The sequence below is a fragment of the Dipodomys merriami genome, unplaced genomic scaffold (assembly GCF_024711535.1).
Source record: "Dipodomys merriami isolate MVZ:Mamm:240054 unplaced genomic scaffold, mDipMer1.0.p SCAF_2, whole genome shotgun sequence".
Classification (NCBI taxonomy): Eukaryota; Metazoa; Chordata; class Mammalia; order Rodentia; family Heteromyidae; genus Dipodomys; species Dipodomys merriami.
Window position 1 is genome coordinate 112,542,446 of NW_027203381.1, and position 14,379 is coordinate 112,556,824.

Here is a 14,379-nt window from a genome sequence, read left to right on the forward strand (position 1 = left end):
TCATACCTAAAATATACCTGGAACTCAAAAAATTAAATTCCCCAAAAACAAACTCTCAAAGAAACAACTGCCCAAAAATAAGTGAGCTAAAGACTTAAAGAGAAACTTCTCTGAAGAGGAAAGAAGGATGGCCAAAGACACATGAAGAAATGCTCAACCTCCCTAGCCATAAAAGAAATGCAAATCAAAACAACATTGAGATACCACCTCACCCCAGTTAGAATGGCTATAATCAAGAACTCTAATAACAACAGATGTTGGAGGGGATGTGGACAGAAGGAAATCTTACTGCATTGTTGGTGGGAGTGTAAACTTGTTCAACCACTTTGGAAAGCAGGATGGAGGTTCCTCAAAAGACTCCACATAGAGCTACCCTATGACCCAGCAATCCCACTTTTGGGCATTTACCCAAATGATCACAAACAAGACCATACTAAAGCTACCAGCACAACTATGTTTATTGCAGCATTATTTACCATAGCTAAGATCTGGAACCAACCCAGATGCCCCTCAGTAAATGAATGGATCAAGAAAATGCGGTATATATATACAAGGAATTCTATACCTCCATCAGAAAGAATGACATTGCCCCATTTCTTAGGAAATGGAAAGACTTGGAAATAATTATATTAAGTGAAGTAAGCCAGGCCCAAAGAAATACAGGTCCCATGGTTTCCCTTATTTGCAATAACTAGTATATATCTGAGTCAAGCAGAAATGGTCAGATAAGTTGATGTTAGGCGAAATGAGCCCCAAGATAAGGATTCAAATGTTTTTTTTCTTTCTTGCAATTGTTTCTAACTATTTATGAAATAATTTCTTTGTTGCAATTGTTTCTAACATACTTATAAGATGATTTCTTTGTTGCAATTGTTTATAAGATTATTTCTTTGTTGCTTTGTGTGTACCACCGCCACAGTATACCCCCTGCTTTCACCGTATTTGATGTCGGTATAATTTGTGGAGGGGAAGGGAAAAAACAGATTGTTTAAATAGAGATACAGGTGGACCCATTGCAACAATGAGATGTACAAGTCATTATATCGAAAAACGAACTTTACAACTTTGGCCAGAGGGGTGGGGAAAAGGGGGCGGGTGGAGATGGGAAGGGATGGGAAGGGAAAACAAAGGAGGAGGCAACAATGCTTGATAAGAAATGTACTCATTACCTTGCCCAGGTAATTGAAACCCCTCTGTTTGGTATTTTCACAATAATAAAAATTATTTTCCCCAGAAAGGCCTACCAGCTCCAGGAAGTCTTCCCCAAGGAGCAGAGAGCCACAGGAGGAGCCTTTCCCAGTTCTACATTCTCAAAAGCCCCGAAGTTTAACCTTGTAGCCATCTCTGTCGAAGTTATAAATACAACCACAGAGCTGTGTAATAAAATAGAGAAAAGACAACCTGGACCATCAAGTTTAAACTTTTGTCCTTTACCAGGGCACATCTGGGCAGTGCAATAAGAATGAGTATTATATTCACCTATTATGATTTACATGTTATAATCACTTAATTTATCCTCTGAATAGCACCATTCTATTGTGTTTGAAAAAAAATTATTTTACCCAAAAATTTCCATAAGAAGACAAAGAATGTTATTGAGCTACAAAGAAGCTTATTGCTCAAAGATAAAGAAAATTGACATGAGTATTTGGGTGGTGTTGAATTGTATCCCACAGAGCTGTGAGCACACCTGGTGAGTTTAGCTGGTCTTGTCACCTCCTGCGTCTAACATGGCCTTGGGGATATGTGAGCTGCTCTGAGGGATGGTGGATAGTTCCCTGAGATCACTATTGTTGCATCATTTCTTGACTTCCTCAGTGGAGGAATCTTTCTCATCTTTCCCTCCGGAATTTGCTCCTTCAGTCCTTTTGTTCTTTTCCAGGTTCAGAAGCTCTAAATGTTTTCTGCTTTGTTTCCAAGTTCCATTTGGCACATTTAGCATCTTGGTACATTTGTAATTTTATTAAGGAGACGGAACTTATAAAAATGATATGCAAATCATTGTCTTTTTAAAGTTTTCATCAAAAAACAAATAGCTTTCCTTAAAAGGAATGCCCTCTTTAAAAGTACTTTATTAAATAATTAGTAGTGAAATTATAACTTAAAACAAAAAAAGTTATAGTTCCTTTGAGTAAGCACAGAGGCTTGGTGTCACTAACATACTAGTCTTTATAGAACTATCCAGGTAATTTAGGCAGAAAGAAAAAAATTTAGTTGGAAAGACCTAAAGAGTGACGAGCAAAATATTTTTATTTATATGAGAAAACAATCGATAATGTCTATGTAAATAAGAATCATCATCCTATTATCATCTCTACAGGATGTAAGTATGTGAGTCCATCATACTTGAATAATACTACAAAAAAAAACAAAGAAGGTAATATGATTTTTGTAAATGTGTCTGAAGGCTCTTGAGCTATAAAAGTAATCAAAATGCTAATTTATGTTAGAATTCAGTAAGAAAAAGTACATGTTTTATTCTGCAATAAAGCATTTCAAGAATGATTTTAAAATGTATAGTTTTCAAGTCAAGAGAGGGAAAAAATGGGACGTAACACATTATATTAATTTAAGCAATTCAAGAAAACAGAGAACACTTGTTTTATGATAAACATAAAACAAACAGAAATGTAGATTAAAACCCCAAAAAGTCTGTCACATTAGTAGGTTACATATTTCAATGAAAACACAAAAATTACTAACCTAGAAAATATGGAATACCTAACTACATATTTTAACAGACATAACTATAATGTCATATAATGGATGTTTAAGAGTCAGTACATCAGAAAATTATACATTACAAACTTTAGGCAAAAAAATAAAATATGGTAACTACATTCATATCAAAATATGGTGGTGTTTTCTTCTTTTCTAATAAGCTTAGGAACTTGAGGCTATATAATCTTTATATTCTTGTCTTTTATGTTATATAGAAGTTTTGTTGTTATCTCTTCTCTACATATTAAATCTTCAAAAGAAACTTGTGGGCAGGGATGGGAGGAGGAATCTGAGAGAAAGTGAAGGAAAGGGTCCAAAAAAGAATTATATTCACCCCAAGCGATTAGTGCTGATCCAGAGGTTTGGCAAAGTAGCAGAGTATAAAATCAACCCACAAGAATCAATGGCATTGTGTTGAAAATGATCTTATACAACTTGTGGATGAAGATGGGAGAGAAAAACTGGGAGAGAGTGTGGGAAGGAGTGACACATTTCAAAAAGAAATATACTCTTTATCTGACTTATAGAACCGTGACCTTCCATACATCACCTTTATGATAACAATAACAAGTGCATGAAAAATGGACCAGCAGGGTGCCAGTGGCTCACGCCTGTCATCCTAGCTACTCAAGAGGCTGAGATCTGAGGATCAAGGTTCAAAGCCAACTCAGGTAGGAAAAGTCCCTTAGACTCTTATCTCCAATAAACCACCATAGAACTGGAAGTGGCACTGTGGCAGAAGTGGTAGGGTGCTTGTCTTCAGCTGAAGAGCTAAAGGACAGCACCCAGGCCCAGAGTTCAGGTCCCACGACCAACAAAAAAATAATAATGAATAAAAAATAATAGAGGACCAATTGAACATTTGTAATAGCTTAGAAGCTATTACAAAAGTCATGATTGAGCTAGTCTAGGGGCATCTGCCTATAGCTCAAGTCCTGTTAGATAACTTTAGCTGAGGAATTGTAGGACAGCTTGGGAAGCAAAGTAAGATCCCATATCAAAAACTAAATTAGGTTGTCCTGATTCAAACAAAGACTTACACAAAAAGATGCTTTTGATATTGGACAAAAGGCACCATCTGCCTTCATTAGACCAATCTATAAGGGCAGAACCAGTGCCTGTGTTATTTAATGATAATTAATTTAGGCAGCATCTGAAATCTGATGATTATTTTCTGATCATTTTGATAAAGAAAGACTTTGATCTAATTTTTAAACATTTCTGCTTGTTTTCTTCTGCCACTGACCCTTGCAACTTGAGAATTCATCGACAATCTAAAGAAGAGCACACTACCTCACAAACCCATTTCTATCTGAGGTCAGTTCTCCAACATAATGGTTTGTTATTCTGAAGAAGAAAGCAATCTAATTCTGCTGGTTACTCTTCCCCCAGCAACTTCTTTTCTCACTCCTAAAATCAAGAACTTCAACATTTACACTCATTTCTCCTAATTCCCCATCTCCTTATTTCTCCATCTTTAGAAGATTGGCCTCTAGGTTATTGTTACCTTGAAATTCCTAGGTGAGTAATATTACTTTACTGACAAGAACAACTTGATTCTGAGAATCAATACACATAGGTGTGTGTGTAGATTGATAGATAAATAGATAGATAGATAGATAGATAGATAGATAGATAGATAGATAGATAGATAGATGATAAAAAGATACATATAGAGCTCAGTGTTGTGTAAAAATAATCTAATGCTAATTTGATACTTAGCAAATATAATATGATCTTCTAAAATTTATTTTACTAATAATAATACACATATTTATCTAAATCATTAGAATATACAGTATCTTTTCCAATGCTACTGGGCTCCCATTTTAATGACAACAATGTCACTGTTAGCTGAAATTTACAGTATGACAAACCCTATATTCATTTTTCTTTTTTTCTATATTCATTTTTCTGTAGGCTTTTTTTAATTGACAAACATCTCACAGGCGCAGAATAGGAGGTATGAAACACAATTTCTGGTGTTGTAAATGACACAAAACATCGAACATACATAAATGTAAATGCCCTGATTTGAAATACAACCATTGCTATAGAAAATATCCATGTTTAAAATTACATAACGAGCATAAACAAAGAAAAAAGCCATAGTAGAGATTAAAAGACACATAAAGAGCTGTTCTTTAATAATGTTCTAGAAAAAATTTGATAATGTTCCTATAATTTTAGAAATCTAACAATGACTAAACTGCTCTCTCTCTTCCCCACCCTCTCTCTCTCTCTCTCTCTCTCTCACACACACACACACACACACACACACACAAACACACACACACACACACACACACACACACACACACATTCTCCCTTCTCTCTCTCTCCTTTCTGAGTCCTTGTTTCCCAGGTACCAACAAACAAGCACGCACACACACACACAGACAGACACACACACACACACACACATACACACACACATATATATTCATTACACACATATATATGATATAATTTAATAATGTATAGACAGTCATATTTGCAAAATACATTTTATTTAATCATTCATATCTTTACCAAAATTTGAAAGTCACAGTGGATCAAGTTTACATAACATTATAGAAATGCAAAATATTTCTGTCCTATCACACAATTTCAAGGAAGAATGAAAGTTGATAGAGTATGGAACATTTATCTAGTGTTTGCTCAGCAAATGGGTGGTATTTCTAAAGACATCTAAATTTTTTTCATGTGTAGAGGACACAGGCAATGGTCTCAGCAGTGGAGGAACTGCTCAGTAGAAGCCATAGGACCAGTATCTTCCACAGCTCAGTGGGCGGCAGGAGCCATAACCATAGCCACCATAGCCATAGCCACAGCCACAGCCACAGCCTAGGCCTCCATAGCCGTAGCCCAGGCCTCCATAGTAGCTGCCGTAGTAGCACATGGTGTCAGGAGTGGACTGTTGTGACAGGAGCAGAAGGTGGGATTGTTGAGTCTGGATGTGTCTGTGTGCCAGCTGCCTTTTATACCCCTGGGTGGTGGGTGGGAACCACAGGCATGTGAGCATCATGTGCTCCCTGAGAGCTTCCCCCAGCATCCTGAGCACCTCGATTTAGTGCATAAACAAGGCCTTCATAGCTGGGATGGTTTTCTTCCCATGTCAGAACTCCATGATCAGTTTATGGGCCAAATTCATCAGTTTTGAAGGCTTTGGCACACTCTATATTTAGTAGATCAAATCATGTGAACTATTTACACAGTATGATGTAAATCATGAAATTCGTTATTCCATTTCTACTTAGATTCTGGCTTCTTTTTCCATTCTTCCATAGGGAAAATATTTTTGGTTTGCATTTTTTGCCTTTTCTTCTGTCCTCTCACTGTTTCTCTCTTGTTCTTTGTTTCCCCCACTTTATCTTTTCATTGAAAAATGTATCATCTAGACAGACTGTTCAGGGACTTTTTCTCAGGAATAATGAGCTACTTATTTTTGATATTATGATTATATGAGAACAAGTTACTATAATCTGTACGTGTATTTGAGATTTATTTAGAGTTCACTGTTTTGAAAATAATATTTGAAAGTTTTCAGACTAAATGACCATCTTTCAGAGTGGAACTAAAGTACTACAGGTTGCAATCTTTCAAAAGGAAAATGTTTTCTATCTTTGAATTGAAAATAAAGAATTACATTTCTTAAGTGGTTAGAGGTATAGTTGCATTTAATATATTACACATACTAAATGTTTCTTCTAATAATTAAGATGCATTTTAAAGTTCCCAAATAAAATTTAAGGACTAAGTTTGTCAGTCATAGTGTTATAAATAGTGTTGAATGTCATGATTTCTTGAAAATTAAAGAAGAAGGTCTCTAGTCAAATCTGTGTAAATTGCTTATCTAATAGCTGTTTCACATGGTAATAGATGTTTATCAAAATAAGGTGTAGGTAATATAGCCTTTGGGGGAGGATTTTAAAAATATGCCTCACAATGTAAATGTTTCTATGAGACTCTTGCAATGTTTAAGCAATCAAAATTGTATTGCTTTGAGCTGATGAACAGATACCATTTCTGGAAATTTTTAGGATCAAACATCTACTAGACAGCATTTGATCTGTGTTAACTTCGCTGGCTTGTAGCATGAATGTAAAATGCCATGATGGAGGGACAGCAAATATTCTGCTTCCTGAGATAACAGTCAGTGCTGTCAATATCCACAACGTAAAGGAAGGTTAGAGCGTCAGGATAAAGGACTCTTTTGATGACCTGAAGTGTCTTTACAATTTTCTTACATTAAGGCCTGGTGTGGTGGTACATGCCTATAATCCTAGTTATCCAGAATGAAGAGAAAGGAGGATCCCTATCCAGGATTTAATGTGGACAAAAGCATGAAATCCAATCTGATACTGTAAGGAAAAGGCTGGTAGCATGACTCAAGTGATAGAACCATTGCATCACCAGTATAAGGGTTTGCGTTCCATTTGCAGCCTTGCAAAAAATAGTTTGATATATTTCTATGAATGGATGGTCTGATTAATAGTCACAGTGACTTCGGGATTTCATGGAAATTGCATAACCCCAGATTAAAGTTTTATATTCAGATACTTGAATGTTTGGTACAAAACACCGAACAAGCATCCTAAGACAGTATTGTGCTTCAGTACTGTGTCCACTCTGTCTTCTTTCTATCTCCCCATCACTAAGCCTCTCTTTCACATGCATACTTACACATGTACACATACACACAAATAAGCAAACACACACATACACACGGAAGCAGGAAATTAAACTAAATGCATTGGAGCCTTATTTAGAGTGGTAACAGTTCATTCAGCATAAACTTTATTTTTTCCTATGAAATAAGTATAGTCACCCCTGTGTGTTTGTGGATTCCTCATCCGATATTTTGAGTAAACTCAGCTGGAAATGCTGTAGGAAACACTTGCCCCTATAATGAAGAGGGAGAGACATTTCATCTTGTCACTAATACCCCATTATTACTTCTAGTTGGATAGAATTTGCATTTTGGCATCCTTACTCATTAGATTTTATTTAATACATACAGGATAATATATGTAGGTGGTGTGTGTTATAGCTTTTATTGTTCAAGAAAATATATGAGAAAAAACATCTAAGCTTTTTGTGTGTGGAGGTTTTATTTCTGTATCTGTGTCTACTGGTAAAGTAACCATATCAAAGAATGAGTATAGAATTAGGAGCATCAATAAGATTGATCAAAACTGTTAAAAATCCTAAAATCCCTAAGCAGCTTTATAGAGTAGAGGAAAAATTAGAAACTTTATTAGAAATGGACTGTGAACTTGAATAATTACATTGGAAAACCACTCAATGTTATATATTCAACCTTCAGATAACCTACATCCAGAATTTTTTTTTTTGATCAGTCGTGGAGCTTGAACTCTGGGCTTGGGTGCTGTCCCTCCACTCTTCAGCTCAAGGTGAGCACTCTACCACTTGAGCCACAGAGCCACTTCCAGTTTTCTATTGGTTTATTGGAGATAAGAGTCTCAAGGTCTTTCCTGCCTGTGCTGGCTTTGAACCATGATCCTCAGATCTCAGCCTCTTGAGTAGCTAGGATTACAGGCATGAGCCTCGGCGTCCAGCTACATTCAGAAATTTTATATCTATTTTTATACTAAACAGAAGTTAAAACTTTTGTTTTCCTGTTGTGATTTTTCTATTAAAAGTAAAAGTAAAGTAGATAATTGCTTATTACTTAAAAATGAATTGTGTTAAACACCTGTCATAGATCAACACACATATGAAAATAGAGTTTTTACTAAACACATTATTTCAGATCTTAGAAACATTAACTTGAGCATAATAAGCCAGAGTGCACAATCTCATTTATTTTAAAAAATTTTTGTCTATTAATAAAGCTAACATAGAGGACAGAATGTTGCTAACCTTTTCTTATAGTGACATGGGAAGGCTTTTCTTAATATTATTATACTTACTGTTATGAATGGATTACATTTTAAACAATGATCTGCACCTAACTCTGCGTATTCTCTATAATTTAAAATCACATTGACATAAAGTGGACATTTTTGTTATGTTTAATAAATGCTCATCAAAGTGTGGATTTAATTTCACTAAGTAGTTTTCTGTTAATTTTATTCCTTGGCTAATAATTTTAGATTAATGATTTGTTAGAAACAATATTTTTTCTTTTTTCAATTTCATTGTAAAGATGCTGTACAGGGGGTTACAGTTACATGAGTAAGGCAATGACTACATGACTTGTCCATCACTGGAACCACTTCCCTTGTTGTTGTCCCACTATCCATTCCCTCCACCACCTACCACACTCCTCCCTGCCCCACCCCATCCCCCCATAATTTTAAAGTTCATTTCCAATATACTGTCCTGTGGGAATCATTGTTGCAATGGCTCATCCTGTTTCCTTCTTTCACCATTTTGTTATTCCCCTTCCCTCACCAGACTGGACAAATATATATACAACATGCAGGGTACCAAAACGAAGCACAGTGACAACAGGGGATATACCATAGGGGAAAGAAAATACAAAGGAAACAAAAAACTCACATAGTACATTGAAAACAAAAACAACAAAGACCATTTGCTTCCATATCTTGGGGTTCATTTCACTTAGCATTATCTTATATGATTGTGTATACATAGCTTTTGAGCTTTTCAGCTCATCTGATAAGATTATCTTATGTGTATATTAATTATTGCAAATAAAGAAAACCTTGGGACCTAAATTACTTTGGGACTGGTTTACTTCACTTAATATGATTTTTTCCAAATCTTTCCATTTCCTAACAAATGGAGCAATGTTATTCTTTCTGATGGAAGCATGGAATTCCCTTGGAGATATATATATATATATATATATATATATGTATATATATTCACATACATATATATGTGGTGGTAAATATATATATGGTAATTATATATGATATGTGTGTATATATATATATATATATATATATATACACCATATTTTCTTGATCCATTCATCTACTAAGGGGCATCTGGGCTGGTTCCATATCTTAGCTATGTTGAGTATTGCTGTGATAAACATAGTTGTGCTGGTAGCTTTAGTATTTAATACACAAATGATGTACAATCTTGCTCTCTTTTTCTTACTCCCATTCCTTATCTTCTCATGACTCAGAAAGAAACCACACACAGATAAACCTATGAAATGGATAAAAATAATTTAACAAACACATAAATAATATTGGTTTAAATTATGGTTTATTTCATAATACACATCATTTCATAAAAATTGAGAGTCATATCTAATAATTCTTCAAGATACCACACAATCCAACTAACAAATAATGGGTCAAATGAACATTTCATTTTTATCAGATGGTTGAATGTGTAGTTGGGATTTCTGAAGACATTCAAAAATTTCTCTTGTGATGGAACTTGGAGATCGTTGCAGTAGGACAGGAGGACACAGGCAGTCGGCTCAGCAGTGGAGGGGACTCCTCAGTAGAGGCCATAGGACCAGTATCTTCCACAGCACAGTGGGCGGCAGCAGCCATAACCATAGCCACCATAACCATAGCCACCATAGCCACCATAGCCACAGCCACAGCCATAGCGATAGCCACAGCCTAGGCCTCCATAGCCGTAGCCCAGGCCTCCATAGTAGCTGCCGTAGTAGCACATGGTGTCAGGAGTGGACTGTTGTGACAGGAGCAGAAGGTGGGATTGTTGATCTGGATGTGTCTGTGTGCCAGCTGCCTTTTATACCCCTGGGTGGTGGGTGGGAACCACAGGCATGTGAGCATCATGTGCTCCCTGAGAGCTTCCCCAGCATCCTGAGCACCTCGATTTAGTGCATAAACAAGGCCCTCATAACTGGGATGGTTTTCTTCCTATGTCAGAATTCCACGATCAGTTTATGAGTCAAATTCTTCTTCCAGCCTAAGATTTTCCCTCACTCAGTGTTGTTTGCTCAGTACATGTGACCTCACTACATAGTATGTTAACCATGACAATCTGTATTCCATTTCTATTTTGATTCTTTTTCTGTTTCCATTCTCCATAGGGAAAATTTGGGGGATCACCTTCAACACTCTCCATCTCTCTCTCTCCCTGTGTCCCTCTCCCTAGTCTCTCTATCTGTGGGTGTCTCTCTCACACAACAAGCACACATACACATACATCTTTCTGGATTCCTTATGTCACTCATTCCTTCCTCTTTCTTTTCTTCTTTACTCTCTCCTTTTTTCTTCTCCACATCCCCATCACATTCCCTTTTTTTCACTTTTTTGAAAAAAACTTTCATCTAGAGTCTCATTTACTGCTCTATTGCTCAAGAAGTATGAAGCAGTTATTTTTTTATATTTGATTACTAGATGGCAACTAGCTACAATTGAGACTTATTCAGAAGCCATTGTTTAATGCACGTTATTTCATAGTTTCTAGAAAGTAAATGAGCATCATATAGAAGAGAGCCATAAATTCTACAACAGTGAATGTTACAAAAGGAAAACATGTATTCTATCTTTTGTATTTTAGATCTTATTTTTTTTTGGTCGGGCATGGGGCTGGAACTCTGGGCTTGGGCGCTGTCCCTGCACTCTTCAGCTCAAGGCGAGCACTCTACCGCTTGATACACAGTGCCACTTCAGGTTTTCTAGTGGTTTATTGGAAAAAAGAGTCTCATGGACTTTCCTGCCCAGGCTGGCTTTAAATCCATGAGCCTCAGATCTTAGCCTCCTGAGTAGCTAGGATTACAGGCATGAGCCATCAGCATCCAGCATGTATTTTAGATCTTTTAGTGAGTAGACATATAAGTATATATAATATGTTAGACAACTAAATATTTGTTCTGATATTTAAAATAGATTTTCAATTGTCCAAATAAAGTTTGAAGCCTGTGACAGTTAAGATTTCATCCATAGTGTTGATTTTTAAAATATTGTCTGTGATAAATAATTTTGGGCAAAATGTTATTTTTGGAAAATCAATAAAGCAGCCAGTATACAAGTTTGTGTAAAATTCAACAGTCTCATGGTTATTTTATGGTGCTCTAGAGATTTGTTAGAAAAAATGAAATTATTGGTATAATTTCAGGGAAAATTTCAAAGGAAAAATGGGGTCTGAAATAAGGTGTCTCAGCACAATTAAGATTATTGCCCTTAAGATTTGTTAATCACCTGTAGAAATCTAAAGATAGATGCTTATATATCACCCTGCACCAGAATCAGCTCCAAATGGATCAAAGACCTTGGAGTCAAAAACACCCTGAAAACATTACAGGAAGGAATAGGAGAAATCCTAGGGCTCCTTGGCACAGGTCAAAATTTTCTTAATAGAGACCCAGAAACACAACAAATCAAAGAAAGGTTGGACAAATGGGATTGCATGAAATTGCAGAGCTTCTGCATGGCAAAGGACATAGCTAGCAAGATCAATAGAAAGCCCATGGATTAGGAGAAGATCTTCACTAGCCATACAATGGACAAGAGTCTCATATCTAAAATACACTTAAACTCAAAAAATTAAATTCCCCAACAACAAATCCTCAGAGAAACAACTGCCCAATAAATAAGTAAGCTAAAAACTTATTTCCTCAGGAGAGGAAATAAGAATGGCCAATAGACACATGAAGAAATTCTCAACTTCTCTAGGCATAAAAGAAATGCAAGCTGGGTGCCGATGGCTCACGCCTGTAATCCTAGCTACTCAAAAGGCTGAGATCTGAGGATCACTGTTCAAAGCCAGCCTGGTCAGGAAAGTCTGTGAGACTCTTATCTCTAATAAAAACCACTAGAAAACCAGAAATAGCATTGTAGCTCAAGCGGTAGAGTGCTCCTCTTGAGCTGAGGGACAGCACCCAGGCCCAGAGTTCAAGCCCCACAGCTGACCAAAAAGAAAAGAAAGAAGGAAATGCAAATCAAAACAACATTGAGAAAAAAACAACAACATTGAGATACCACCTCATCCCAGTTAGAATGGCAATAATCAAGAACTCTAATAACAGCAGATGCTGGAGGGGATGTGGACAGAAGGGAACCGTACTGCATTGTTGGTGGGAGTGTAAACTTGTTCAGCCACTTTGGAAAGTAGTATGGAGGTTCTTCAAAGATTACACATAGAGCTCCCCTATGACCCAGAAATCCCATTTTGGACATTTACCCAAATGATCACAAACAAGACCATACTAAACTACCAGTACAACTATGTTTATTGCAGCATTATTTGCCATAGCTAAGATATGGAACCAGCCCAGATGCCCCTCAGTAAATGAATGGATCAAGAAAATATAGCATATATATACATGATAGAATTCTATGCCTCCATCAGAAAGAATGACATTTCCCCATTTATTAGGAAATGGAAGACTTGGAAAAAATTAGATTAAGTGAAGTAAACCAGGCCCAAAGAAATATAGGTGCAATAGTTTCCCTTATTTGCAATAACTAGTATATGTCTGGGACAAACAGAAAAGGTCAAAAGCTATGTACATATGAGCAGATAAGATGATGTTAACCGAAATGAACCCCAAGATAGGGACACAAGTGGCTTTTTTTCTTACATGCTATTGTTTCTAATGTATTTATAAGGTACCATGTGATTTTTTTTTGTTTCTTTGTATGTTTCTCCCCCAGGGTATAACCCTGTTTTCATTGTATTTGATGTTGGTATAATTTGGGGAGGAGAAGGGAAAAAAATCAAAATGTTTAAATAGGGATACAGTTTGACCCTTTATAACAATGAGATGTACTAGACACTGTTGAACAATTTAGGTGGGGGAGGGGTGTAATTGTGGAAGTGGCAGGGCAGGGATGGTAGAGGAAAAACAAAGGAGGAAGCAACAATGCTTGATAAGAAATGTACTCATTACCTTGCTCATGTAACTGTAACCCCTCTGTACAGTATTTTCACAATAAAAAACATTAAAAAAAAGATCATTGCCCTTAGAACAGAGATGATATGTGGGAAAATTTTAAAACCAAATATGGAGTAATCAGCAATCATCAGACAGATTTTACCAGTTCTGTTGTTCACTGAGAGGTAACATGGAGGGAGAATCATGTGATGTATGTGAAGAATTAATTTCTATTCTAAAGCACCATGCTTCTTAACTCACCTACTCATAAGGTATCAATATTAGACAAAGAAAGGGATGATTGTATAAAGGTCTATTTCCATGACTAAAGCTAAAGTGCTTGGAATATTTGTTGTATTAAGTCCTGGTATGGTACTGTATGTCTATAGTCATAGCAGATGCAGAGAAGGAGTATAACAATCCAGGACTAGCCTGGGAGAGAGCACAAAATCCTATTTGAAAAAACACAGAAATATAAAAGAAAAATAAAAAGTGAGGGGAAGAAGCGTTGGTCACATGAATCCAGTGATACAACATTTGTTTAGTTAATACAAGGTTCTGGGTTTCATTCCCTGCATTGCAAAAAATAATTAGGTGCATTATCATAAATTGATAGTCTGATCAACTGTGGCTTCTGAATCACATGAAAAATGGCATGGCATTAGATTAACAAGTTGATTTTCAGAGCACTGAACTTGAGGATACAAAGAAACTGAGGAACCATCCTAAGCCAGTATTGTTTCTCAGTACTGTCTCTGTTTCTCTCTCGTTTCTGTATTTGCCGTAGTTGCTCCTTTTTTAACATGTATAATCACACACAACCCATAAACACATAAACAGACAGAGGAAAGCAG

The 14,379-nt window shown here is 36.3% G+C and overlaps 2 protein-coding genes across 2 annotated transcripts; both read right to left on the reverse strand.

Annotated features, from left to right (window-relative positions):
• Positions 1 to 5,470: 5,470 nt before the first annotated feature.
• On the reverse strand, positions 5,471 to 5,623 carry LOC138831760 (keratin-associated protein 20-2-like). Its single transcript, XM_070028796.1, has one exon. The coding sequence runs from the start codon at positions 5,621 to 5,623 to the stop codon at positions 5,471 to 5,473; it is 153 nt and encodes a 50-aa protein (XP_069884897.1).
• A 4,547-nt stretch (positions 5,624 to 10,170) lies between these two features.
• On the reverse strand, positions 10,171 to 10,353 carry LOC138831759 (keratin-associated protein 20-2-like). Its single transcript, XM_070028795.1, has one exon. It carries the CDS (start codon positions 10,351 to 10,353, stop codon positions 10,171 to 10,173), a length of 183 nt encoding a protein of 60 aa, XP_069884896.1.
• Between the last annotated feature and the right edge of the window lie 4,026 nt (positions 10,354 to 14,379).